This window comes from Pygocentrus nattereri, chromosome 14 (assembly GCF_015220715.1).
Source record: "Pygocentrus nattereri isolate fPygNat1 chromosome 14, fPygNat1.pri, whole genome shotgun sequence".
Lineage (NCBI taxonomy): Eukaryota > Metazoa > Chordata > Actinopteri > Characiformes > Serrasalmidae > Pygocentrus > Pygocentrus nattereri.
Window position 1 is genome coordinate 14,622,057 of NC_051224.1, and position 26,914 is coordinate 14,648,970.

The 26,914-nt window shown below is 38.7% G+C and overlaps 1 protein-coding gene across 1 annotated transcript in view; it reads left to right on the forward strand.

Moving 5' to 3' along the window:
• Positions 1 to 593: 593 nt before the first annotated feature.
• Positions 594 to 26,914, forward strand: part of slc17a7a (solute carrier family 17 member 7a) — a 33,199-nt gene continuing 6,878 nt past the window's right edge. Inside the window, exons 1-9 of the mRNA XM_017686724.2 lie at positions 594 to 758; positions 17,290 to 17,542; positions 21,362 to 21,480; positions 21,595 to 21,709; positions 23,382 to 23,469; positions 24,241 to 24,327; positions 25,116 to 25,258; positions 25,788 to 25,937; positions 26,763 to 26,895. Of these exons, the coding sequence (XP_017542213.1) occupies positions 697 to 758; positions 17,290 to 17,542; positions 21,362 to 21,480; positions 21,595 to 21,709; positions 23,382 to 23,469; positions 24,241 to 24,327; positions 25,116 to 25,258; positions 25,788 to 25,937; positions 26,763 to 26,895 (1,150 nt within the window). The 5' untranslated portion in view covers positions 594 to 696. The remainder of the gene's footprint in view (positions 759 to 17,289; positions 17,543 to 21,361; positions 21,481 to 21,594; positions 21,710 to 23,381; positions 23,470 to 24,240; positions 24,328 to 25,115; positions 25,259 to 25,787; positions 25,938 to 26,762; positions 26,896 to 26,914) is intronic.

Consider the following 26,914-nt stretch of genomic DNA (forward strand, 5'->3'; position numbering starts at 1 on the left):
TGTTAACAGAACTGTCGAGAGCAAATCAGAGCCAGCGTTCTAGAAGCAGACCCTAGGCCCTGGACCAGTTTACCTTCCCAGGTGGGCTATACTGAACACACATACGAACACACGCAACAGACACACTCGCACATAGAATGAAAACAAAGAAAATCGTTTTATTTCCAGAGGTTAAAAGTGAAAAAGATGGAAAAGTGCCTCTTTTCACTTTCTGAGAATGAAACTCAATTAGAGAGAGAGAGAGAGAGAGAGAGAGAGAGAGAGAGGGTGATGTAAATAGGCATAGTTTGACAGGAGGAGAGCGATAGAGAGTGAGTGTGTTTGAGATAGAGAGAGAGAGAGAGAGAGAGAGAGAGAGAGAGAGAGAGAAAGACAGACAGAGAGAGAGAGAGAGAGAGAGAGAGAGAGAGAGAGAGAGAGAGGGTGATGTAAATAGGCATAGGTTGACAGGAGGAGAGCGATAGAGAGTGAGTGTGTTTGAGAGAGAGAGAGAGAGAGAGAGAGAAAGACAGAGAGAGAGAGAGAGAGAAAGACAGAGAGAGAGAGAGAGAGAGAGAGAGAGAGAGAGAGAGAGAGAGAGAGAGAGAGAGAGAGAGAGAGAAAGACAGAGAGAGAGAGAGAGAGAGAGGGCGGAGACGGACAGTGCGCCCGGGACAGCAGCACACCGGCCGGATCCGGGAGTCGCGAGTCGCGAGCATGGAGATCCGTCCAGATCGCTTCAAGGCTGTGGCAGCTAAAACCTTAGGGAAGGTGCACAGGTAGGAAGATCTGAACTTTTCACTTCACACACCTTTTCGCCCAGATTCCTCGCTGTGCTGCTCACTGTGGCGTTTAAGCTCACATGACTCAACTCCTCATCTCTCTGCCCAACACCTCAGAGCTCTTTAGGCTGCTTTAGAGCGAGAGATGGAGGAGTGAGGGATGGAGAGACGGAGAAACTCTGGACTAGATGTTCCTCTGTTCTTCGCTGCACCTCTTCTCGGCAGTTAGTGTTCCAAAGTAGTTGTGTGTAACCTGCTCATGGCAGACAGATGCTCTCCGGGGATGAAGCGCTAGAGAACATCTGGGGCTCCACGAGGCCACTTTCAGTGGAGAGGGGGGCTGTTAACGGTGGGCTGCAGTGAGTGTACAGATGATCTGGGCTAAAGCTGATTTCAGACGCGGGTGTTTGAAGCTGTTCGGTGAAAGCGCGTGTCGTGATGGTCAGTCAGAGCTGTTCTTACATAATCTCCCGCTCACTGGCCGCTGATGGGAGCTGATACGGCGAGGTGTTTTAGCTTTTAATCAGGTTTTTACGCGTCAAAGTTCAGCGTCACTAATGATACTTTACACAGTAGACTAAGAACCGACTATTAATAATAAACTATTAAAACTATTAAAAACAAACTATTATTTATACAAAACTATTAAAATAACATAGTTTCACTAATAAAATCAGAATGATCACACATATAAACAGAGAAACGACTTCTCTGTTTTGTATCCTTTCAGATTCAAGAACACTGCCTATTTATGTTTAGTTTAGGATTATGAGCGCTTGCATGATAAAACGTAACATGTAATTTCTATCTATTATATTTTTGTATTAATAAACACAATGTTTAATTGATGTTTTTGAGTAGCGAGAATAGCATTTACTAACGGTAATTGAACTCCCACGAGTACAAAAACAACCTCAGTAACATTTACAATCTGTTTCTGAAGATGATCTATTTTAATTTTAATCAATATAATAACAAGAAATAAAAAAGAAACGAGAGCTACAGCTCAAACCACTGCGGTAGTAAAACCTACACGTTTTTCATTAATAATCCATATTTCTGCTCATTCAGTTCTTACCGCGGGTTTATTGTTAGTGAAATTTGCTTTGATAAGAAAAATGTAATGGAACGCCAGAAATGCTCTGGGTCTCTGGGTGGATGAGATTACGCTGGGGCGGAGCTGAGTGTGCTCCGCGCGCTGTGCGACACTGACGTCACCGTCATCACCTCCACCTGAAGCGCAGGTGCCTCAGCGTGCAGAACACAGTCCTGACATATCTGTCATACTTATTCATTTAAAACATCACTCTTTCTATACTGACGCATTAGAAGTGCTCCAAGTTTCTCTCCCGTTTCTTAGCGACAAATTCGAGGATCATCTAACTCGAGAATAATTTAACACATCTGGATTCAGGAAACTGGCGTGAATTAAAAATGAAGAATGAAAGTATAAATATCTCTCACAGGGATTTGCAGTAGCATCTACACATTTAAATCCCCTCTGAAATAGCTCATCACTAACACACACACACACACACACACACACACTCGGTCCAGCTGTTTCCTCCTCCCTTCCACATCGGCACACCCGTCAGCTCCACCCTGCAGCGCGAGGGGCACCGGGATTAAAGGCGGAGAGCACACGAGTTACTGTTCATTCACGTTGTCACACGTGACAGAGATAAAACGACCGATGAGATTCAGATTAGAATGAGCGACTGTCCACAGAAAAAAACAGAGAGAGAGAGAGAGACAGAGAGAGAGAGACAGAGAGAGAAAGAAAAAAGAGAGAGAGAGAGACAGAGAGAGAGAGAAAAAGAGAGAGAGAGACAGACAGAGAGAGACAGAGAGAGAGAGAGAGAGAAAGAGAGAGAGACTAGCATCAGGCTTTCAGGCTTCAGGTATATCACAAGATAATGAAAAACGGAAAACGTTGCCATCTTCTTCCAAAATGCAGAAACTTGTTCGAAGGTGCCAAATTAAGTTATAGCTCACAAACTCCGTCTTTAGCCTTTTATTTTTTCAGGTCAAGAGGTTCACTCATATTACGTCAGCCTTGTTTGCAGAAGTATTAGCAGAGGACTTGTTGGATACCGTTTGTGTTTACACACAGCTCATGTGTTTAGATAAATAAAGCATGCCGTCGTGTGTTTACAGATTTAGAGCTTTGATCTAATTGCAGAGAACCATCAACACAACCATCACCAGCACTCACACACACACACACATACACACACACACACATGGACACTCACCTACACACACACACACACACACATACACACGCATACACTATTGCCCATAAGCCTCGCCACTCCTTCTAATTTGTGGATTTGGCTACTTTAAGGCGCAGCCATGCCTTGCACAGTTTTAGTTTAGCTGCAGTAGATTGGGATGCACTGCTGCAGCCTCACACAAGCATCCATGCACAATTCCACACGTTGACTAGTTCACCAGCATTAGATGGTCGAACAGCGGAACACTGTGCTGTGATTAAGCACCATTTGGAATGGGTTGGAATGATGAAGCACCATTTGGGATGAGTTGGAGCAATGAAGCTCCATTTGGAATGAACTGGAGGATTAAACACCATTTGGAATGAAGTGGAGTGATGAAGCACCATTTGGGATTAGTGGGGGGCTGAAGCAGCATTTTTAATGACTCGGGGGTTTGATGCACCATTTGGGAAGAAATGCAGTGATGAAGCATGATTTGGAATGATTGGGAGGGTTTGTCATGCTTTGGGATGAGTTAGGGTGAGTAAGCAACATTTGGAATGGCTTATGGTGATGAATCACCAACAGTGAAAAAAAGCACAGAAAAACTGTTCTTGAGTGAGAGTACAGGAACTGTGTCAAAATCTTACTCAGTAAAAATTGGAATTATAGGACAAAATTACACTTGAGTGAAAATAAAATGTATGAACACAAACATACTCAAGTATAGAAAATTGAAAACCCTGTTCACTAACGCTCCTCTACTTTGCTGCAGAGTTAAATTCCCACCTGCATCTATCCCCCACCCTCCTTAGATGTTTAACAAGTACTTCAAAGGTCCAAGTGGAGTAAAGTAAGGAGTAAAATATACAGTATAGAAGTATACACAAAAAGTGCACATACTTTATGTGTATTTGCACCCCCGTGAAACCACATTTAGGGAGAGTTGGCGTGATGAAAGACCATTCAAAATTAGCTGGAGTGATGAAACGTGACTTGGGGTGAATTAGAATGATAAAGCTCCATTTGGGTTGAGTTAGATTAATGAAGCTCCATTTGGAATGAATAAGAGTGAGGAAGCATTGTTTAGGATGAATTGAAGTGATGTAGCCTCATTTGGGATTAGCAGAAGAAAAGATGCTCCATTTCGAGTTGGAGTAATGAAGCTATATTTGCAATGAGTTGAACTGATATGGCACCATTTGGGTTAAGTTGGAGTGATGGAGCAACATTTGTAATGAATGAAGTGAAGCACCATTTGGAATACATTGGAGTGATGAAGCACCATTCGGGATGATTTGGAGTGATGAAGCACCATTTGGGATCAGTTGGTCTGATAAAATACCACTTACGATGAGGTGGGCTGATGAAGCATCATTTGGGATGATTTGGAGTGATGAAGCACCATTTGGGATGAGTTGGAACGATGAGGCACCTATTGGGATCAGTTAGAGTGACGATGCACCATTTGGGATAAGTTGGAGCGATGAAGCACCATTAGGGATGAGTTAAAGTAAAGCAACATTTGGAACTACTTGGAGTGATGAAGCACCATTTGGGATGAAATGTGGTGAAACATCATATAAAAAAAAGTTGGAGCAATGAAGCACCCTTTGGGATAAGTTGGCATGATGAAGTGCCATTTAGGATAAGTTGAAGTGATGAAGCACTATTTGGGATGAGTGGGAGTGTTGAAGCACCATCTAGGATGAATTGAAATGATTAAACACCAGTTGTGATACGTTGGCATGATAAAGCACCACTTTGAATGAGTTAGAAGGATGGAGGACCATTTGGGTTGAGTTAAAGTGATTAAACTCCACTTGGGATGAGTTGGAGTGATGAAGCACCACTTGGGATAATTTGGTGTGATTAAGCATCATTTGGAATGGATTGGAGTGATGAAGTATCAGTTGGGAAGAGATGAAATGATTAAGCATCAATTGCGATAACTTGGCATGATAAAGCACCATTTGGAATTAGCTGGAGTGATGAAGCTTTATTTGGGATGAGTACGAGTGATTAGCTCTATTCGGGATGAGTTGGAGTTATGAAGCACTATTTGGGATGAGTTGGTGTGATTAAGCATTATTTGGGATGTACTGGAGTGATAAAGCACCATTTGGGATGAGATGGATTTATGAAGCACTTTTTGGATGAGTTGGTGTAATAAAGCATGATTTGGGATGCATTGGAGTGATGAAGCATAATTTGAGATGAGCTCTTGTGATTAATCTCCATTTGGGATGAGTTGGATTGATGAAGTATCATTTGGGATGGGCTGGAGTTATGAAGCACTTTTTAGGATCAGTTGGAGTGATAAAGTACCATTTGGGATCAGTTGGAGTGATAAATCACCATTTTGGATGAGTTGGTGTAATAAAGCATCATACAGGATGAATTGGAGTAGTAAAACATCATTTGAAATGAGTTGGAGTGATGAAGCTCAATCAAATACCAATAAGATGAGTTGGAGTGCTATTTATGATCAAGATATGTTCAGTGTATGACTGGGAACAGGTGTTTATAGCTATACAATACTGTGTGATCAGAGGCTACATTTTCATTAAATTTTTCCATCAAAATGGCCATGAAGCAAGTCATTCATTTTTAGGAGATATTTCTGAGAAGATATAATGTATAATGTAAAATATAATGTAGACATAGACATAAGATGATCCACTGACGTAAGGAAGAGAAAAGCCAAAGGAAAATAAGACAAAGAAAAGAGTTTCCAAAAATGATGTAAAATTATTAAAATATACAGTTATTATTGACTTCTAACAACCTCATAAGACCTGGTAGACCATTAATATTGTCACCATCAGATAAACAGTGCTTAAAGCTTTCATCTTTGGGAGAGAGGAGAAAATTAAGCTTCACGCTTCACATCTGAAAGCATCCAAGTTGTCTTGTCTATCCTTCCATTGTGAGCAGAACTAACATTATGACTCTGCATTATGACTCTGAAAGGATGTGTAGCTGGTCAAGAAGCTCTTACGGAAAAAAGAAAATAGACTAAAAAATAAAAAAAATAAAAACAAACTGCTGGTGTTCTCAAAACCATGGACTGGACACCCCCAAGTCCAGACCTCAACATCATGGAAAGTTGATGGGATTGCTTGAATCGTGAGAAGCAGAAAATTCAACCAACTTCTAGAACTGAACTTTGGAGGTGTGGACATATATCTCTGCAAGTTTATTTGAAAAACTGAAATCAAGTTTCCTGAAAAGAACGAAAGAATGAAAGGCACAAGGTGAACAATAAATGAAAAAATATACAGTAATGTGTGAAAGTCTTAGGCACCCAAGACACATTTTCAAAATCTATTTATTTGTGTAGTATGTGTTTATTTGCTGAGAGAAGTATTTTTCAAATATTTGAATAAACAAAATTTATAAAAAATGTATTAATAATGATTATATATATATATATATATATATATATATATATATATATATATATATATATATATATATATATATATATCCATCCAATATATAAAATAAATTGTGATTTTTATGGATGTTTGTGTGTTTGTTTTCAAATCTCTCCTCGAGGAAGCCAAGTTTTACATGCAGTTAAAAAGCAACTCCTGGTTTGACCAATCAGTGCTTCAGTAAATTGTGCTCATGATGTAATTGATGATATTAACAAGTCTCTGTGGTGGCAGTGAAAGTGTCAAGGAAAAATATGGACCCAAGAAATTCTTGTTACTTTTTAATGTTTTTATGTTTATTTGAATTATGAATAGGACTTTATTCTAATGTATATTGTAATAAACTCACTTCTGAGGTAAATTGTTTAAAAATTTGCTTAGATGCCTAAAACCTTCGCACAGTCCTGTATATACATATTTTTCAGTTGTTGAGGTTTCTGTGTGTGTGTGTGTGAGTGTGTGTGTTCATGATGAAAGTGCATTATAGAGAGCAGTACAGTCAGCAGCTGATTAATCATTTAAAGCCTCTCCTGCTCCTACTGTTACACACTGCCAGTACACACCAACCATACACCTCACACCTGCGCTCACACACACTCTCTGTCCCTCCATCTCTTTGCACTTTTCTACCTCTTCCCTCCGTGCCCCACACCTGTATGTCAACCTTTTCATTCTCTTTGGGCCACTATCCTTCCACTCATCCTCACTCATTAGTGTAGCCTTGGTTTATTCTGTTCATCTTTTGCTCTGTGCTCATCCACTTCATCTTTGATCCAGCTTTCCTACTTCCTTTTGTTCTTTTCCCTTTATTCATACTATGGTCACGTTCTCTGCAAATGGACCTTTGGTATTACAATGAGGCTGAACCATTGCCCAGTTGACCTATTTAAGCCCCGCCCACAAATGTGTTAATTTGTACCAACTGTTGCTAGATTTGTCAAGCTTGAAACACCATTGCCAAATTTACCATTTAATCTAATGTGAGATTGTAGTAGTGAACTCACATTACCTTCGCTAAGAGTATGTTATTCATTTCAAATAATATACATTTTCTATGAAACGTTGCATACTTTGGGGGTAGTTTTTCTCTTCCGACCTACTTACTTCTTAGTAAATACAACAACTTAGTTCCGGTAGTCAGGTAGCATTTTAACCCCTTGAAAGGCCAGGGCTTACCAGTGGTTCCAAACGTTGATTAAACACCACAATAGAGAATACCTCAGACGGTTTAATGACAGTACTTTGTTATTACTCAATAATAAGCCTTAGGATGTAATAAGGCTAAGATCATAAACGGATAACCTCTAGGTTACAAAAGCTACACAAAATATCACTACAATTTCTTTTAAGATTGAACAGAATATTTGCTAATGTTCTGTTAAGCTTGTGCAACTTCATAGCCGTCACGAAAAAAGAACACGTTTGCATTGATGCTGTAATTTAACAGCTGTATTCGACCAACTGAGGACAAATTAGGCTACAGTGTCACTACGTTTTCCTACACCAATCACTGATTATTCGACTCGTCATTTACATGATGAAGTTCTTATTTGGAGATTGGGTTGTTTGGGTATGTTGCTTATCTGATGCATGTGAAGGTCATGTTGTTATGAAATTTGTGTAACTCTGCGTGTGTGTGTGTGTGTGTGTGTGTATCAGGAGGGGGGGAGTCTCTCCCTGGGTGACACAGTCCCACTGAGACCCAATCTGTTCACTGGAGGCAAGGGTGGGGGGTGGGGGGGATTCAGTTTAAAATACATAGAGAGAGAGAGAGAGAGAGAGAGAGAGAGAGAGAGAGAGAGAGAAAGCAAGGGTGGAATGGCAAGAAAAGGAAAAAAGAGAGAAAAGAGAAAGGGACTGGAGAGAGTGTGTGTATGTGAGGGAGGGAGAAGTGAGAGAAAAGGAAAGAAAGAAAAGAGAGAGAAATGGGAGAGAGGGGTGAAAAAAGGTAATATGAGAGAGAAAGATAAAGAAACAAAGAAAGAGGGAGAAAGAATGAGAGGGGGAAAAGACAGAAAGAAAGAAAGAATGAGGGGGAAAAGACAGAAAGAAAGCAAAGAGATCAAAGAGAAAGTGAGAGAGAAAAAAGAGAAAGTGATACTCAAGAGAGTTAGAGAGAGGAAAAGGGATTGCATACAGACAGAGATAGAAGGGGAAAGAAAGAGAGAGGGAGCAAGAGAAAGAGAAAAGATGGAGAGAGAGAAAAAAGAAGAGTGAAAACAGGAGTACAGAGAGGAGGACAGAGAAAAGAGGACAGTGAAAATGGGAAGAATAAATGACAAAGAAAGAGAGATGAATAAGAAATAGAAGGAGAGAAAGTGAAAGAAGACAAAAGAGTGAGAGAGATAGAAAGAAGAACAACAAAGATAGAAAGACAGATAGAAAGAAAGAAAGAAATAAAGAAAGAATGGGGGTACAGAGAGAAAGAGTGAAAGAGAGAGAGAGAGAGAGAAAGAGAGAGAGAGATTTGTGTGGATTTCCATTGCTGTAATCTGTCACCTTTTTCAATATCATCACAATCAAGGACAGTGTTGATTCAGATGTAGGTCACTAAAGAGGGTCAAATAGATGATCACCTGCCAAACTGCTCACTGTAGGTTAAAACTGACAGTGTTATGGGTTGATTGAGTTTATTAGGAGAGTAAAGGAACAGCATAATAATGAGATGGATGGATGCAGAGACAGGGACAGAGACAGAGACAGAGACAGAGGGAGGACAGTGGGATTATGTAATTTTTTTACTGCACAGGCCTCATCCTCTTACTGTGAGATTAAAAGGAACTGTTTGTGTGTGTGTGTGTGTGTGTGTGTGTGACAGAGAGAGAGAGAGAGAGAGAATATCACCAGACAGTTCACACATACCTCGCTCACTTCATTAAACAGTGAATGTGTATCTGGCCATCATGACTGCAAACATTTAATATCAAACTACATTTTTAACAAATAAGCTACACTGCAGAAACATTTATCCATTATTACATGATCACAGATATTCTCCTTAGATATTCTGTTTTAGTTCATAGGTTGAGCCTTATTTCAGCCACACTTTTGCATTTTAGAGCATGAAGTGAGACTGCATTCCTGTCCTTCATGGCAAAAACACATATTGTCTGCAATTAAGTAAATGCTTTAAAAATATATATTATGATTTTGTGTGCAATGGTTGAAAGCTTGTTAGTCATGTTCTGGCTTGCACGTTTGAGTTATGGTCAAAATTATATTGTCATTACTGAAACAATCACTACTGAAACATAAGATAAAGTTTCAGTAGTGTTATTTCTACCAGAAAGACTCCAGAGATGAGCATGAAAGAAGAAAAATAGACCATTTTTGAAAAAACAATTTTTGTAAGTTAAAATCCTTGGCGCAGGCCCTATCGTCAGCCCAGGTCTTCAAACATTTACAGCTTCACAGATCCTGCTGTATAGTGATGGCAGGGGGTGGAGGCTAGCCCGTTGGCAACTGGGCAGAGACCAAAAATTTCTTTAGTCTAAAGTCCGAGTCAGTTAAAAGTCTGAAATTTCAGACTCTGACTTTGAACCTATTTGGTAGAATGATGTATCCAACAAACCTTTTTGTTATTGAAACAAAGAAAACATATGTTCTTAATTCATTTTAATGTAGTACACTATAATAAATGTTTTTAAATTGATAGACAGTGATTAAACAAAAACTGGATGAAAAAAGAAACATTGATTTACAATAAACATTGAGGTCACTAGGGTTTGTTATGTTTCATGTATTTAAATAGCTTATTTTAAAAAAGCTCTTTTTGCTTGTTTCACAGACAAAGCTTCACTCATTCATTCATGGATAAACATTTCCTGCTTTTATTTGTATTAACAATGGGTCTCAGGTCATGTCACTCAGGAGGAAGATACACTGTGTGTGCATATGTGTCTGTGTATTAGCAGTGTGTCACAGATTGTAGCAGCAGGATGGAACATCTCAGTGAGGCTATGTGCTGGCGCAGGAGCAGCCTCAGTTCAGGGGGATTCTTCATGTTAACGATAGCAGAATTCTGCCTCCTACTGCCTCACACCTGCTTGTCATAAGTGAACTTAAATCTGCATACACACACATGATCAGCTGTTTTGTAGTTCTATGGTGGGCTACAGAAAGAAATCTAGATAAGCTGAAGCATGGGGCTGTTTTCTGCAGCAGAGCAAGACTCACAAGTACATAATCTGTAATCCTAGATTTTTTTCATCCCCTATGCACACATGGTGAAACATGGACATACACACACACAAATGGACCCCTACCCCCACCCACGCATAGACACAAGCATTGGGAATAAGCTATAAAATCAGCGCTAATTGCAGCCAAGGGCTATTCTCATTAGCAGGTAGCATATGTGCTGCAGTTGGCCCCCAATCTGTCTGTAACCAGTGTTAGCCTTAATTACATATTCTTTCCTTAACACAAGATTCAGCAAGTGTAAAACAGAAAACTCACAAAGGAATGAGCTAAAGCAGCGGCATCACTACCAGCAGTGCAAGCAGGGCAATCACCGTGGGTCCCATCGTGCACTGCATTTGTATTGGACCCCATAAATTGCTAAATGCAGAATTTTGAACCATGACTCATTGGTGCCTATTGGAGGTGCTACAATACTCGTGTCAATGGATCACAAGACAATATATGCTGTGAAGATAGATAGATTTCATGCAATAAAATGCATATGTCTATACTTCTGTTGAACACATTCTATGATATCCTGATATAACCACAGATGGAAGCAAACATCAGCCTGGGCAAAGGTGAAGTTAGTTTCTTATTAGAATTTTCCATTCCACCTTAAAAGGTACAGTAGTTAACATTCTGCCACTCTAACAGTGGAATGTAATTGCTGTACTATTTTGGCGCAACATTAAATTCAGATAAGAAGCTGCTGAATAAGAAGCGAACTTTAGTTTCGTCTTTTCGCTTTTTGACTAGCCAAGTTGTTTGGAATGGTGTGTAAAGACACTCAGCTTGTGCTGGAACAAGCAAAGTCATCCTCATGTTCATCTACTTCATTTAATTCATATGTCATATAAGTCTTATAAGTTTCTTGTGCCTTCTTGTTTTCAATTTTCAGACAACAGTAATAATTACTGTAAAACAATAACAAAAAAAAATTGGTAAAATCTTTGGCTACTACCAATAGATAAATTCATTAATGTGAGATCTTTTTTTCATTTTGCACTATTGGTTCTTTTTTCTCTGTTCTAGTTTAATAAATATTTATTGTGCATCATAAATGTGTCTTGAAATCATGATTGTTGTTTTCTTGGAAAATGTTTCGTGTCATTATGCAAAAACAATACGTATCATGTCATTAAATTTGCATATTGTTATACTTGTAGCGCATATAGAAAAGAAAAATCAAATAAGCTAGTTCTCTGTTATCTCTATAAAATGAGATTATCTGTAACTAAAGACAAGAATTCAACCATTTCTCGTGAGTGATTTAGAGCCTTCTCAGTTTTAATGCTGTGAGTAAGTCATATAATTTTATATGGACCAGAAGCAGTTCATGTCACATGTTATTGCATCTGAGAAATTTGAAGAGAATCAACATTATGTTTTCAGAGCCATCAAAGACAAACATTTGAGTAATAAAACTGAGCAATATGGCAAGAATACAACACTTATGCTTTCAAGACACATTTATGATACACAATAAATATTTGTTAAACTAGAGCAGAGAAAAAAACAATAGTGCAAAATGTAAAAAGTGCTATCAAAACTATAACTAAGCAGATCAATTACACCTTTTTAGTCATAAATGGCAACGTTTGGCAGTGTTCTTTGAGCACTGACAATATCTATGATGTGCTCAGAAGAGCATATTGATATGTAATCGATCATGATAACTGTATCATTTTTGCCCACCCCTAACGGGTGGCAATAATAACTTCATAACATACTCCAGCTATTAGCCTTAATTAAAGATATGGTCGAGATATAGCAATAAATATAACAACAGATATTAAGAGTCAATTTACATTGTTATTTTTATTTAAAGAAGGTGGCTATTGTACAAAGGGGCCTTAAGGTCCTATCTGAAGATGAAAGGTAAATCAAGAGTGGACTCGCGTCACACATCTCCATCTCACTGCCGCTCACATTCATTTCCGGAAGTGAATAATTTCTGTAATCCTAATCTGAGGGTGGAGTTACAGATTATCTGTGAGCGAAACAGCGAGTGTTGAGAGAGAGTGAAAAGGGCGGAAGTGGTGGGCGAGAGAGCTTTAGGCCATATATATCCCTCACTTACACACATAGCAGGAAGGACATAAGTTCCTACTTATAGAATTGATCATTTCAAATACATGAATATCTGCAGTTGAAGATGTAAATCTCTTGCAAACGTGCACACAGAACCCACAGATATTGGTCTCTTGCGTCACTATATCCCTCCATGATTGTTTGTTGTTTCAGGTTGAAGGGATTACGAGGGGATCGGGAAAGTGAGGTAGAGGGAAAAAGAGAGAGAGCGAGAGATTAATGGATAGAATGTGATGCAGTATTTGTGAATGTTGTGCAGCTTCGGGGAATCTTTGTATTGTGCAGTATTATACACTGCAGTCCAAATGAATTGCTCAAACATTGATTTTTTGTTTGAATGTTTGATTGTGTTGATATTTAGTTCATTTTTTGTATGTACACATTTCATGTCATTTCCATAGGTCACAGTTTTCTATGTAGAGCCATGGAATCTTGCAGGATTGAAGAGCATATACAAAAATAGTGCACTTTTTCACCTTAGAAGCCCCCTAAGCTATTGGCCAAACAATACTTCAGCAATCACCTGGGATACCGTAGTAGTAGCCTGGCAGCACCTTAGCAATCACCTGGGAAAACAAAACACCAGCCTAGAAAGACTTTTGCAACCACCTGGATCAACACATCAATGGCTTAACAACACCTCAGCAACTACTTGGAACAACATAACAATGTCCTAACAACACTTTAGCAACCATCTAGAATTGCATAGCAACAGTCGCATGTTTTTATTCCAGTCAAGGAGAAGCACACCTGATTGCACTTATTCAATAACTCAGTCTTCAAACAATTAATCAGTTTTGAGATGTTCTCTTGCTTTGTTGGAATGCACCAGCCCTTTGAGACTAGTGACTCACAAAGTACATACAGGGTTCCTGATGGTGTTCCAGCTTCACACAAACAAATACTTGACTGACACCTCAGATGTGACAAAAAAAGTTACCTGAAAGGGAGCTGAGGGGTCCCACCTGTGTCAGAATACTGTCCCATATTGGTCAGAAGCTCAGCCCTGGTTGCGCCAAGAGCTGTTTATGATCTGTAATCTTGCCATGATGCAGGCTAGGCATGCAGAATAAGTTGCCATGGTGATATAGCCTCCTAAAAAAGGTTCCACTGTTGTGAAGCAGAAAACCAAGGTTTGAAAGAAATAAGCTAAGTTAGCTGCCTAGAAAGACATTCTTGGTTTGAGATGAATGCTCCAGGTGTAGGTGTAGGTCTCACACTGCTTAGTCATAGGTTTTATGTGACCTAAAGAAACTGCTTACTCATTGTTCTCTCCTGTCCACAGAGCATCCATAGTGGTTGGATTTTTCCTCTCCATGCATTTTCCACCATAGTTTCTCTTTGACCTAAGGTGGGCAGTCCTAATCTTGGGTCATGCATATGTAAGCAATTCCCTCACCAGTCACAAGGTTGGTGCATTTTTGACATATGCACAAAATCTTAACTCCCCTCTCTATTCAGTCAAATTCAAAAAGTGCATATTATGAGAAAAAACCCAGCTTAGTAAAGAAAAAAACTTGACTGAGCTTTGAAGCTAGCTCATCTGTCTGTCCAACTGTCTGTGTTCAACTATCCTTTCATTGCTTCCTCAGTCCATTTGTTTCATTCTTTCCACCATTCCCTGGATGCAGATACAACAGCAATGCAAATCAGAACCTTCTTTAACATGTTTCCACATTAAACTTGGATAATGTTTTCAGTGAGACCACACAGGATGGTCAATAACAGCACCTGAATATGTAGCATTATTAATCCCCCCCCCCATTTCAATTGTTCTGTTGTGTTTAGTTCTGTATAATCAGTGTAGTGGGCTGGGAGTGCTGACCGAGAGCTGTTAATCATACATAGTCAGCAGACAGTTCTCAGTTCTAAAGTAACACAAACATTTATGCCACACAAGGTTAACAGGGACTTTGTTGGAGCAGAGATGATTCGGTTCCAGTGGTGGACACAAATCATGTACTTGAGTTACAGTAGAGATAACCAAGGTAAAATATTACTCCAGTAAAGTTAGAGGTTCCTCCTTTTAGACCTCTAATTGAGTAAAAGTACAAAAGTATTTGCCTTCAACTGTACTTAAGTATCAAAAGTAAAAGTACTAAAAGATTAATTGTAACTTTAATGTCCTATTATCATTTTTGTAACAAGATTCTTGCTTTATCATCTCATTTTATGTGATAATACTACAGTGCCACTCTTGATACACCAATCTTTTAATAGAATGTCATTAATTAGTCTGATGCAGATGTCTAATAAAATTATCATAAGCACAAAACACTGAAGGCAAACAATTTCCATCAGGTAGAACCTAGAGTGGCTGTGAAGTAACTTTTTGTGAATAAACAAAGTTTCAGTTTAAGATTTATTTGCAACTTAGTTACAAGTTTAAGTTTGATAAGTCTTGCATTAAAGGTTCACAAATGAGTTTTCCTTTACAATATTGCATCTGTAGGTCGCTGTTCATAAACATAAACTAGCCAAAACAAATTTACTACAAAATGAAAGTGTTTGTAGAAATTCAGAAACAAGACATGCCAGTCACAACAACATGTACATGTGTACATATTTCCATATTGTGGTCTATTTACACAAAGATAGGTTAGTTCATCATTTATGTTGAATAGAGACTCTCAAAATTTCATGCAGGTGCACTGATGTTCAGTATGTCCAACAGATCAAAACAAGCCCAAAACAAGGTAACTGGTGTGTCCTGATTGGTGTTCTTCTTTCATGCTTCTTTTGTTTTGACATGTTACATTTTTATGCACACACATAAACCAAAAGGAATGACAGATATCGCATAATGTAGTGGAGTAAAAAGTAAGATATTTGACTTTGAAATGTAGTGGGGTGAAAGTAGAAAGTCGCCCAAAATGGAAAAACTTCAGTAAAGTAGAGATACACAAAAAACTACGTTTTTGTAAAAAATGTAAAAAAATTACATTTACTTACTGTCCACCACTGTTTTGCTCTGATTTTGAACAAAACTGATTTTGTGGTCAAAACATATTATAAACAGTTGCTAAACCTAAGTGATGCTTTTTGACTTTCAGTGTAATTGTAAAACATTATATTATATTTCCACAGCATGAAGCACAGAAATACTGTGTGGTGTCATTTATTTGACTTGCAATCAGATAAATATTTACATCTGATGTATGATTATTTTGTGTGCTCCATAGTTACCTGCACATTGGCTTGTGTGTGTGTGTGTGTGTGTGTGTGTGTGTTGTGGGGCAGGTTGCAGTACCCAGATGGTCTCTCTTCAGGTCTCTGCTTAACGCCCATGTTCTGATATCCACTGAGACACCCCCTCACAGTCTCTCTCTCTCTCTCTCTCTCTCTCTCTCTCTCTCTCTCTCTCTCTCTCTTTCTCTCTCTATCTCTGTTTTTGGCTCTCCTTCTTTCTGTCTGATGTACATCTCACACTCTACCTTTCTCTGTCTGTCTCTCTCTCTGTCTATTTCTCTCTTTCTTTCTTTATCTCTCTCACTTTTTCTCTCTTTCTATCAATTCCACACTCTACCTTTCCCTCTACCTCTATGTCTTTCTATGTCTCTCTCTCTCTCTCTCTCTCTCTCTCTCTCTCTCTCTCTCATGCAGGGGTGCTAGATGTGTGTAGTGTAACTCATGTATGTGACTGTTACTGAATAGCAGAAATCCTTAATTTTTAAAGGAGATTTAACTTTAATGATGTGAAGTGCAAACCTAAAGTTACCTTCTTTTGAAATTTGAACTTTGCTCACTGTTACCTTTGAAATAAGTCAGCAGACTTACAATACTTGCAGATCTATTGCTAATTTAACACCTTTTTTGCATATATTTTTCTCATTTTTTGCAATATGTTCATCGTGTTCATCCCAGTGTCCTTGGTGAACGTCCTCAGTATGAAACGCAGGTTTTGCCTAAATAACGATCTGACACTTTTCTTTTTCAAACTGCCACACATTGATATATTTTTTAATTAAACACCTGAAAGGAGTGCTGGTGAGTACTGACATTACAACAGGGTGGGCAAAATAGGTGGGCTGCAGCATTATTCTCAAAATAGCATTGTCAGGACAACTGTCACAAATGTACATGTGTGGTATTGTTTTCCTCTAAATGAACCTGCCTACTCCTATATAGAGTACTGACTGCAAATAGACCAAGAAAAAACTAATTTATATTTATAACATTTTGAAAAGTCCTTCCAAAAGCATAGAAGGGTAAAGTGCTGCACTATTAAAGTTAGAATTAAATGCTATCATTCATCTCCATGCTCCATCGTCGTGTTTAGTGTGGGTGTCAGAAAGTTTGTATCTTTCATTCTGCACTGGAGCTATGACACTAATGTAACTAATAAATAATGAAAGTCCATTGCTGGCCTTTAAACTGTGTGAGAAATTCATGAAGAACAGGCCAGTAGAAATGTTCTAAAGTTACTTGGAGTAAATTTAACATTAAAAGTTAATAATGTTTTTCTCCTGTAAAGTTACTGTGTTGGAGATATAATGTGCTCTACTAAGATGCAGTTTTGAGATATTCATTTATGGATAATTTAAGGAACTTTCTGTGTTAAGGTCATTTAAGGAAATGCTCTCTTTCTTCCTACAGAATCCTAGAAAAGCGTCAGGAGAATGGAGAGACCATCGAGCTGTCGGCGGAGGGCAGGCCAGAGCTGGTGGAGGAGAAGGAGCTACCCGTCGTGGATTGCACATGCTTCGGCCTGCCGCGCCGGTACATCATCGCTATCCTCTCTGGCCTGGGGTTCTGCATCTCTTTCGGCATCCGTTGCAACCTGGGTGTGGCCATCGTCAGTATGGTCAATGAGCACACTGTTTTTAAAGGAAAGAAGCACATCATAGAGGTGAGCAGGGCATGAACAAAGCGCCATGATAAACAAGCTGTAACTGATCTTATAAACATAAGAATGCCAGAAATGTACATGTTAATTGCTTTTTGTGCAGTACAAGTGTAGTAATTTAAGTGCCTAGTTTAACTTACCTGATATCATGCCTTTAAAGAAACCAAAATGATTAAAGAGTCCATGTATTTAAAATCACAATGTAGTTTAATGTTTAATGTAATGTATACACACTATTAAGTAATGTTCACTCAATAGTCCATATATGCAAATTAAACTGCAAAAAAAAATTAAATAATATGTTTGCAGAGCCGCCAGCAGTTTCACTCCAGTGGGGTTCAAGCCAGAGGCATTCAGCGCATGCACTGATGCTTGCTTTGTTTTTCTTAGTGCGTTTTACATTAATCATCATTTCAGTCATTTTATGTGGGTTTCCAATAAATTTGTGATGAATTTGCGTTGGGCTAGCATTATATTTTATGCTTTAGGCTAAAACCAAATTTGGTTTAAATGCATATAGAGAGTCACAGGCTAAATATTACACAAACTACAGCTTATGTTGCCTAGATAAACTAACGGGATATGTAGACATACAGCTCAATTAACTTACCTTAATATGGGGGTTTTATGTGTACACTTACATTACATATGCAGGCATAAAACCTTACCTTAGGCAGCTTAAACTGAGCATTATATTAATCTTTAGTTTTTAAATGTGTTCCTGCTGAAAAGCCCCATAGAAACTAATAAGTGTTTCATTTGGTTTCGGTTGGATTTGTAATGTGTTTTGGCTGATGGTTTTAATGGTATCCTGAATGGTAATATGCAAGGCGACTCATACAACCAGCACAAACAGTCATCTGCACAATAAACAGATCAGTCAATGATAGAGAAACGAATGGGAATGCTGGAAACACTTGACTTTCCTATAAGGACTCTGTTTACATAGCACAATCGTGGAAATCAGCTTTATGGCTCTGTAGACATAAAAAATTTTAATTCATTGTTTTTGTGTTGAGACTACTCTTTGGAAGAGGCACAATACAGGGTACCCGATCAGAACAGAGGTCACATGCAAGAGTCAGTCTTAATAAAAAGATACTGGAAAACTGTGATGCAACAATTAATTAAGAATTAATTTTGTACAAAAACCCACACAAACTTAATAAATGGACCTCAGGGGAAATACAATACAAAAGAAACTGTGAGCTTTTTAAAACTGTGAATGTGGTATGAAATATGATTTGTTTCTGCTTTGGTTTCTTAGAATGATGACTTAATGATAGGTTAATTTCCCTAATAAAGCACTGGTTGCATAGGCCTACCAGTTGTATTTGGAGCCAACGAATTGTGTATTTGGCTTCATGACTACTCTCTCAAAATGTTAAAACCAAAATCAATTGGTTAGAAGGAACATCCTGCTCTGCCACTGGATGCAGGTTTTGGCATGTGTCTCGTCCCAGTGTGACCTGTCAAGAGGGATCAGCTTTGGTTAATTCCTGGTACTGTTGCAGCATGCACGGCACCCAGCAAAGCACATATTATGCCCAAAGATTTAGTGGCTATCATGCATCAGGTCAGGAAAAAGAAAGATAAATAAAACAAATTTAAAACAAATATTCTCAGGCTACTTTGGTCTCCTTTGGTACTTCACTGCATAGTCACACTTCACCACATGTACTTGTTCACTGTCCTGAGTTCTAGGACAATAAACTGTAGGGTTTCGATCTCTGGCAATGTTAGATTTTATATTCTGCTATTAGTAGGTGTGAGTGAGATGGCTATCATAACGGTTTTGTGGTTTCGTCTAGTTCATTGTAGCTTCTAGAGCTACGTTGTTATTTAGGTTCACAAGTTAGTTTCAACACTGGTAGCTTGATGTGGTTAATTCACAAGAAAATCTGATTTCCAGTGAATCAATTTACAGTTTGTATTGTGCTACCAATTTACATGTTCATGGATTTGTAGCCTAAATATTTACCCTCTCTCCGGGGGTTTGGAGGATTGACATTTTTTCACCTACAGGCTTCAGCCTGACTGTGACCACATACTAACTTGGACTAAATCCACCCCCTGATACAGAATAACACATTAATAAACACATATCACATACTGATGAACAATAGCATAAACAACGACAAAGCCAGTAGTTGGTGGCTACAATATATTTTTGTTCTTTGTACACCTGGAAGATCCAATAACATCCCAGTTTTAGCTTTTTGGCAAAGGGAATTGGATTTTCATTTTAAATTCTCCTGGTACTATATGGAGTCCAAGATAACACGGTTCCCAGGGCCTTTAAAGGACAAACAGCACCAAAACATCAAGGATCCTCCAACGTACTTAACCCCTAAAAATCCCAAACTTATTACATACTAATGCTTATTATTCAGTAACTACAGGGACCCAAATCCAAACCAGCTGAGCTGTTCTTAGCTTATGTGTGGGATAAGATGTACGTCTTTTGCAGTGTCTAAAGTAGCTTGTTAAAAACAATCTTCTATGAGTAAATGAAAAATCAAAGTCAAGTGGAAGTGGTATATTTAGTATTTGAAAGTAGAACTATTTAATTTTACTTTAGTAGGTTCCTAGATGAATATCCATGCACTGTTATTTCTGGATTCGCCTCAGTCATGATTTTGATATTGGCATGAAGCCTAAACCAGTTCGTATTACATTGTGTTGTAAAACTGCTCACAGTGCAGAAGCAGTTACTGTATGGTTGGATTTCAAAAGAATATTCCACTGTTGGCAGTTAAGTGTCATTAAAAATTTAAAATATTTTTCTCTCTCTTACGTTTTTCTCTCTCTCTCTCTTTCATTTCATCTTTTATTTTTCTTGCTCTCTCTTTCTTTGTCTATTTTACTGTCCTCTCTTTTTTACTATCCTTCTTTTTTCTCTCTTCCTTCTCTCTCTTATTTCTCTTTTTCTTTCTCTTTCTTTCTGTTTTCTCATTCATTCTCTCTCTTCATCCTCTGTTCCCTGTTTCTTTTTCTCTTTACCTCTCTCTCTCTCTCTCTCCCTTTTTCTATCTTTCACTCTTTCTTTTTCTTAGTCTTGCTCTATTTTTTGACTGTCTCTCTCTCTCTCTCTCCCTCTTTCTGTCTCTCTCTCTCTCTCTCTCTCTCTCTCTCTCTCTCTCCCATGCTACGCGGATTGGTCCATTAGTGTAAGATAGTTGTCCTTTCTGTGGAATGTCAGAAACGGTGCCTCATGTTTTTCTTCAGTGTGTACGTTTGGGTCCAATTATGGGTTTGATTAAGGACTGGGGTTTGCAGTTTTTGGGCTCTTTTGATGAGAGTTTATTTATTTATGCTCCAAAGTACACAGTTTCAAAAAGGAATACATTTTCTGTGTGGTTCTGTTAAGTTAGCTATCTGGTATACTAGGAGGAACAGAATAAAGAGCTGTGGGGGTACTGACCCGGCTCTGATGGTCAGGGGATGGGTCATGAAACGACTCCTTGTTGAATTGACCTATCGCACACTTGTTGACAATGTTGACCTTTTTTTTTCCTTTTTCTTTTGGGCGAGAGCGGTGGGGGGGGGGGGGGGGGGGGGGGGGTTGCTTTGTGAACCTGATGAGCTTAGTGGGTTTGTGTTAAATGTGACCTCTGTGTTAAAAGTGACCTCTGTGTAAATTGGCTGAGCTGTTTTTTTGCTTTTCTTCTTTGTTCTGTATTTAATTTTATTCTGAGCTGGTTGTGACCACTCTAATTATGTGGACAGTGGTTGATTAAGGGGGATTAAAAGTCTCTGTCTCTCTCTCTCTCTCTCTCTCTCTCTTTCTGTCTCCCCCTTTCTCTCTCTCTCTCTCTCTAGGCTGCTCAATTTACATGGGATCCAGAGACGGTGGGGATGATCCATGGCTCATTTTTTTGGGGTTACATTGTCACACAGATCCCCGGAGGATTCATCTGTCAGAAATTTGCTGCCAACAGGTTCTTAATTTATCCTCATATTGTTTTTTTTGTTTATTGATTAGGAAGAGCTGATATTGTGTATGCTGTTGTAAATGTGTGTTCTGAAATGGTTTGCATTCCTGTTTGTCTCAGAGTGTTTGGCTTTGCGATTGTGGCCACGTCCATCCTGAACATGCTGATACCGGCTGCGGCACGAGTCCACTATGGATGTGTCATTATGATCAGGATATGCCAGGGTCTTGTGGAGGTACGCCATCTGTGCTTTGTGTGAGAGTGTAAACGTGTCCAATTCACTGCATTTGTAAAATTTAATTAGGCACTAAAATGCTTTTCACATGCACAAGTTGCCTTTTTTCTTTTTTGAGCTTTGTTGGTGTTTATCTGTTTGTACATTATTATACAGCAGTACACCATAAATCCATTTTGCCAATCGCTGTTAAACTGCTTTGTAACGATCTTGACTGGAAAAAGTGCTACACAAATTTAATTAAATGAAATGCTCAAAATTCTAGAATTTAGCACCATCCCATAAAAATGCAAACAATACAAATCACATGATACTGTGCAAAAGTCAGAGACCACCCTTCACTTATTTTAATTACCAGCCAAAGCCTTAGGTACCAGTCACGCCACAGACAGATCCTCTCAGTATTATGAACTCCATCTCCCAAGATCCTTTGGGAGAGCATGTGACCTCTGACTGTGTGACAGCTTCAGAGTCCATAGCGGACTCCATTTCCCAAGAGATGCAGGGAGATCACATGACTGGTGACGACCAGCTATGCACCTGTCACAGATCTCAATCACCAGAGTACTAACTCTTTACATCTGTGATCTAGGATCAGATGACTTAGTCAGGCTAGTTTATAAGCCTGGGCTTTGGCCAGTTAGAGTTGCGAGGTATTGTTTCTCTATGAACTTGCTGAGCGTTTTCTTTGTTTACTCTCTCTCGTTTTTGTGCCTGACCCTTTGCTTGTTACATCCAACTTTGTTTTTTGCCTTACCCTTTTGTATTTGGCAGCCTGAGTTTGGATTACTGGTTTCGACCCTTGCCTGCCTTTGGACTTCTCCACTGTCTCACGTCAATAAACCCATTTTTGTATCTCAGATCTGCATATGTCTGACTGCTGCTAAACTCTTACAGTACCATTCAGTACAAGTTATTAATTTTCCAAGAGACATTTCTAAAGACACTGGCTATAGAAGGGGGTAAACGGAAAGTAAGAAGTAAATCTAAATTAAAAAATGAATAGAGAAAATTTGACTCCTAGCAACTGTGCTAGACCAGGTATGCCATCAATACTGTCACCATCAAATGAACAGTACTTAAAGCTTTTAACTTCGAGAGTTACAAAAAAAAAACAAAAAAAAATTCCACGTGTGTTTCTGTCCATCCTTATACTGTGAGATTCAACTCAACAATATGAGTCTGAAAGGATGTGCAGCTGTAAAGAAGCTGTTACTGAGAAACAGAGAAAAAAAGAATAAAATTTGCAGATCAAACAAAGAAGCTGCTGTCGTCCCCCAGAAGCCAGCCAGCCAGCCAGCCTGACAAACAGACAGACAGCCAGATAGATAGATAGATAGATAGATAGATGAGTATAAACATAACTCGGAATAGTAGCAGTATGTACAGTCTAATGTGTGCAGTTAGAGTGTCGTTACAGTCGTGTCATTGCATCATCATTGAATTTGGTTGTAACTACTTGGATCACGAGAAGCAGAAAATGCAACCAACTTCTAACCATGAAAGCAAGTCTCCTGAAAAGAATGGAAGCTGTAATAAGGGCAAAAAGTGGACACACCACTCCGAGACGCTGCATCAGTTTGGGCCATAATGTTTCATTCTCTTTGTTTATCAGTTGCCTAATGTTTGAGGTGCTTATGTTCATCTGCATTTTTTATTGCTACACCCACAGGGCGTGTCATATCCTGCATGCCACGGGATCTGGGCCAAATGGGCTCCGCCTCTTGAGAGAAGCCGATTGGCTACGACAGCTTTCTGTGGTGAGACACCAACTAACGACAATTCACTCTTTACAAAGATGATTTTTTAAGGGTTCTAGTGAAGACAATGGATCTATGTAGAACCATGATTACTCAAATAATGATTTGCATGGTTAAATGGTTGTTTGGTTGGTATAAATGCTTCTTCAGATGGATGGAGAATATCTTGTATGTGAGTCTATATAGAGCTTTTTTGAAAAAAAAAAATATTTCCTCTATTTTTATGATGGAAAGCTTGCAACAGTTGAAGAATCTTTATTGGAGCTATACAGTGTCAGCATGCAAATGGCTCTTAACAAACTTAACAAAGTGCATTAAAGTTTAGAGGCTGCAGGCTGTGCAGTGGGCCATGATGTTGACTGTATAAAAAGTTCCACAGTCACAGAGTAAGCAAGAGAACAGTATGTGCTACTGTATGCAATTTGTAGATTTTGGATACAATAATGACTTTCAGACAAGTCATGAGTTGACACTGCTTAGGCTATTTTACTGCTTTATTTAGCCTCCCTGTTTGGACACAAAGTGAATGAGTTATTAAAATTAGGGCAACATTTATTTCTAATGCAAATTGGGTCTTTATGTTAAGGCATCCAGCTTTGCTGGATCTGGTTGGTCACATTATTAGATTTACATTATAACATTTTTACATCGTTCTTTTTTACATTCTATTAAAAAGTCATTTAAATGTGTCAGGTGATTTATTTCCAAAGTGAGCTTCATTTAAGTGTTAATGATGGAGCATGTTTTTTTGTGGATCTTTGTCTGATTTAGGGTCGTATGCTGGAGCTGTGGTGGCCATGCCTTTAGCTGGAGTGTTAGTGCAGTATACTGGATGGTATTCTGTGTTTTATGTATACGGTAAGTGACAACTACGTGCATATACATGAAATGTTTATTTATCTTCTAGCCAACTCTCTTCTGCACCAATAAGACATTTAAACGGTGCCATAATTATAATAAGTAATTATATCCCTTAAATGTAAAAGAATGGTTAGGCACAAATCAGATTTACATAATTTTCCACTTATCAGATATTTCTGATTGGAGAAGACATGTCTGGTGCCCAAATGTTTTCTGTTAATGCTTGTTCAAAATTCCTCTTGACCTGCTACAAATTTCCGACTCCACCACTGAATCTGGCATTCCTTCATGAACATGCATGTCACTGAGACATATAGACTCATATATACTCTTTCTTGATTTCTGTTGTTTTTACTTACAAACATATCTCCAGTTTGAAAATGCAACAGTGATTTATAAATATAAATCACAAATGTAATCTACAGCATTGTTATGCCTATGCGTGTGTGCACAAGAAGGAAGTCGAACTCGGTGCAACATCTGAAGTTACTGACTGCAGTGTTTAGCTATACATGGTAAAGTTTTGTTTACTTTTATAGTTCACAGTTCTACTGTGCTCTGATTGATTGTGTGCAGCCTTAATGAAGACCTGGATTACATTGAATTTTGGGAAACTGATGCACATTTCATACACTTGTCAGTGATCGCAAACATTAGATGAGGTCGAATTTGTTGCCTTTGAATGTGGTGTGCTTAGCCAATCAAGACTGTCTTGTGGAACGTGTGACTCCTGGGCTCCCTCTTTTCTCTCATATATCTCTCCTTCTGTTGTCTCTCTCTCTCAGGTAGTTTTGGGATATTATGGTACCTCTTCTGGATCTTGGTGTCCTATGAGAGTCCAGCTGTCCACCCTACCATCACCCCAGAGGAAAGGAAATACATTGAGGATGCAATCGGCGAATCAGCAGGACTAGTCAATCCCCTTCAGGTGTACATTTGAGTTCATTATTTAGGTCCATGATTTTAAATTATTGGACCTCATTCACCAATGACCAAGTTTTTTTTTCTTAATTTGTTCTTGAGAAAGATCCTGGGAAAACGTCTACGTCAGATTCAGAATGGTTTGCACCTTTGTGCTCCTGAGTGTGCATGGATTTTGTTCTTACCTAAGAACAGTTCGGTTAGATTCAGGTTTTGGGTTGAGGTTAAGGTTAAGGATAGTGTTAGATTCAGGTTTTGGGTTGAGGTTAATGTTAAGGTTAGGGTTAGATTGAACTTTGGGTCAGGGAAAATTACGGTAGACAAATTATGTTTGTATAAATGAGGTTTCATATGACAGCACTGGTATATTTATACAGAATTTTTTTTTTCTCCTTCCATCACACCCTGGCACACATTCAGGGTGTACGTTTGCATTCTCTCTCCTTCTTTCTCCTCTCTCTTTTTGCTGCTGCTGTAATATGCTATGCTGTGTGTGGAAGGGAAACAGAGACCTCTGTGTTTTCCATTCTCTGCAGAAATTTAAGACACCCTGGCGTCATTTCTTCACTTCAATGCCGGTGTATGCCATCATCGTGGCTAACTTCTGCAGGAGCTGGACCTTCTACCTGCTTCTCATCAGCCAGCCAGCGTACTTCGAGGAGGTGTTTGGCTTTGAGATCAGCAAGGTGAAACTCACTTATACCTGCTCACTCCTACCAGAGCACAGAATTTGACCTGTATGGCAGAAATGCAAGGACAGAGACAAACACAGTTGCCTTCAAAAGATTGTAGTGGCTTGTTCGCTCAGTCTTAAGCCCTGTTTGGATTGGATTTGTTTCTATGGGAGGATGTCTGTCAAATTTGCATGTTGTGTTTTATTTTATTTAGTTTAAAATTAGCTCTTTAAGGAATTTATAATAATTTGAAATCACCAAGGAGCATATGTACATTTTATTTCATCTGAATGGGGTTTAAGTCAATAAAAGGTCTGATTTTTGATTTTTAGTCGAATGACTACAAATTGAACGACTAGAAATTGACAGTGTTTTTTAAACAGTGCATGACATAAGCATGGTCCAGTGCCAGTAGATCATGAAATAGTGTGCAAAAGTCTTAGGCAGCCAAGATCTCTCTATCAGTAAGTGTGATTTTCCACTAAAAACACAATAAAAATAAGAACAAATGCAATTAAACATAAATACAGTAAAACATGTAAATATTTTTAGCTTTTAAAGCTTTTTGTAGTTTTTTTGTCTTAGAAGACTGGACAGGTATTACAGTTAGAAGAAATAGGTTTGGTTTCTGACTTTTCAGTGCACTTCAGCCATTGCATGAATTCGTTAAACATCAGCAGCAGCCCTGATTTAAATTAATGAAAGACTAATTAGATAAACTACGTAAGCTGGATGGTAACTGTAAATAGTAAGCATTCTTAAGAAGAGCGTTGGAAATTGGACTTGATTAATGATTTGTTTATATGTATTTATTCTCTCTCTCTCTTTCTCTCTCAGGTGGGGTTGGTGTCTGCACTTCCTCACCTAGTGATGACCATCATAGTGCCAGTGGGGGGGCAGCTGGCTGACTACCTGAGGTCACACAACCTAATGAGCACTACAAATGTCCGCAAACTCATGAACTGTGGAGGTGAGAAAGAGAGAGAGAT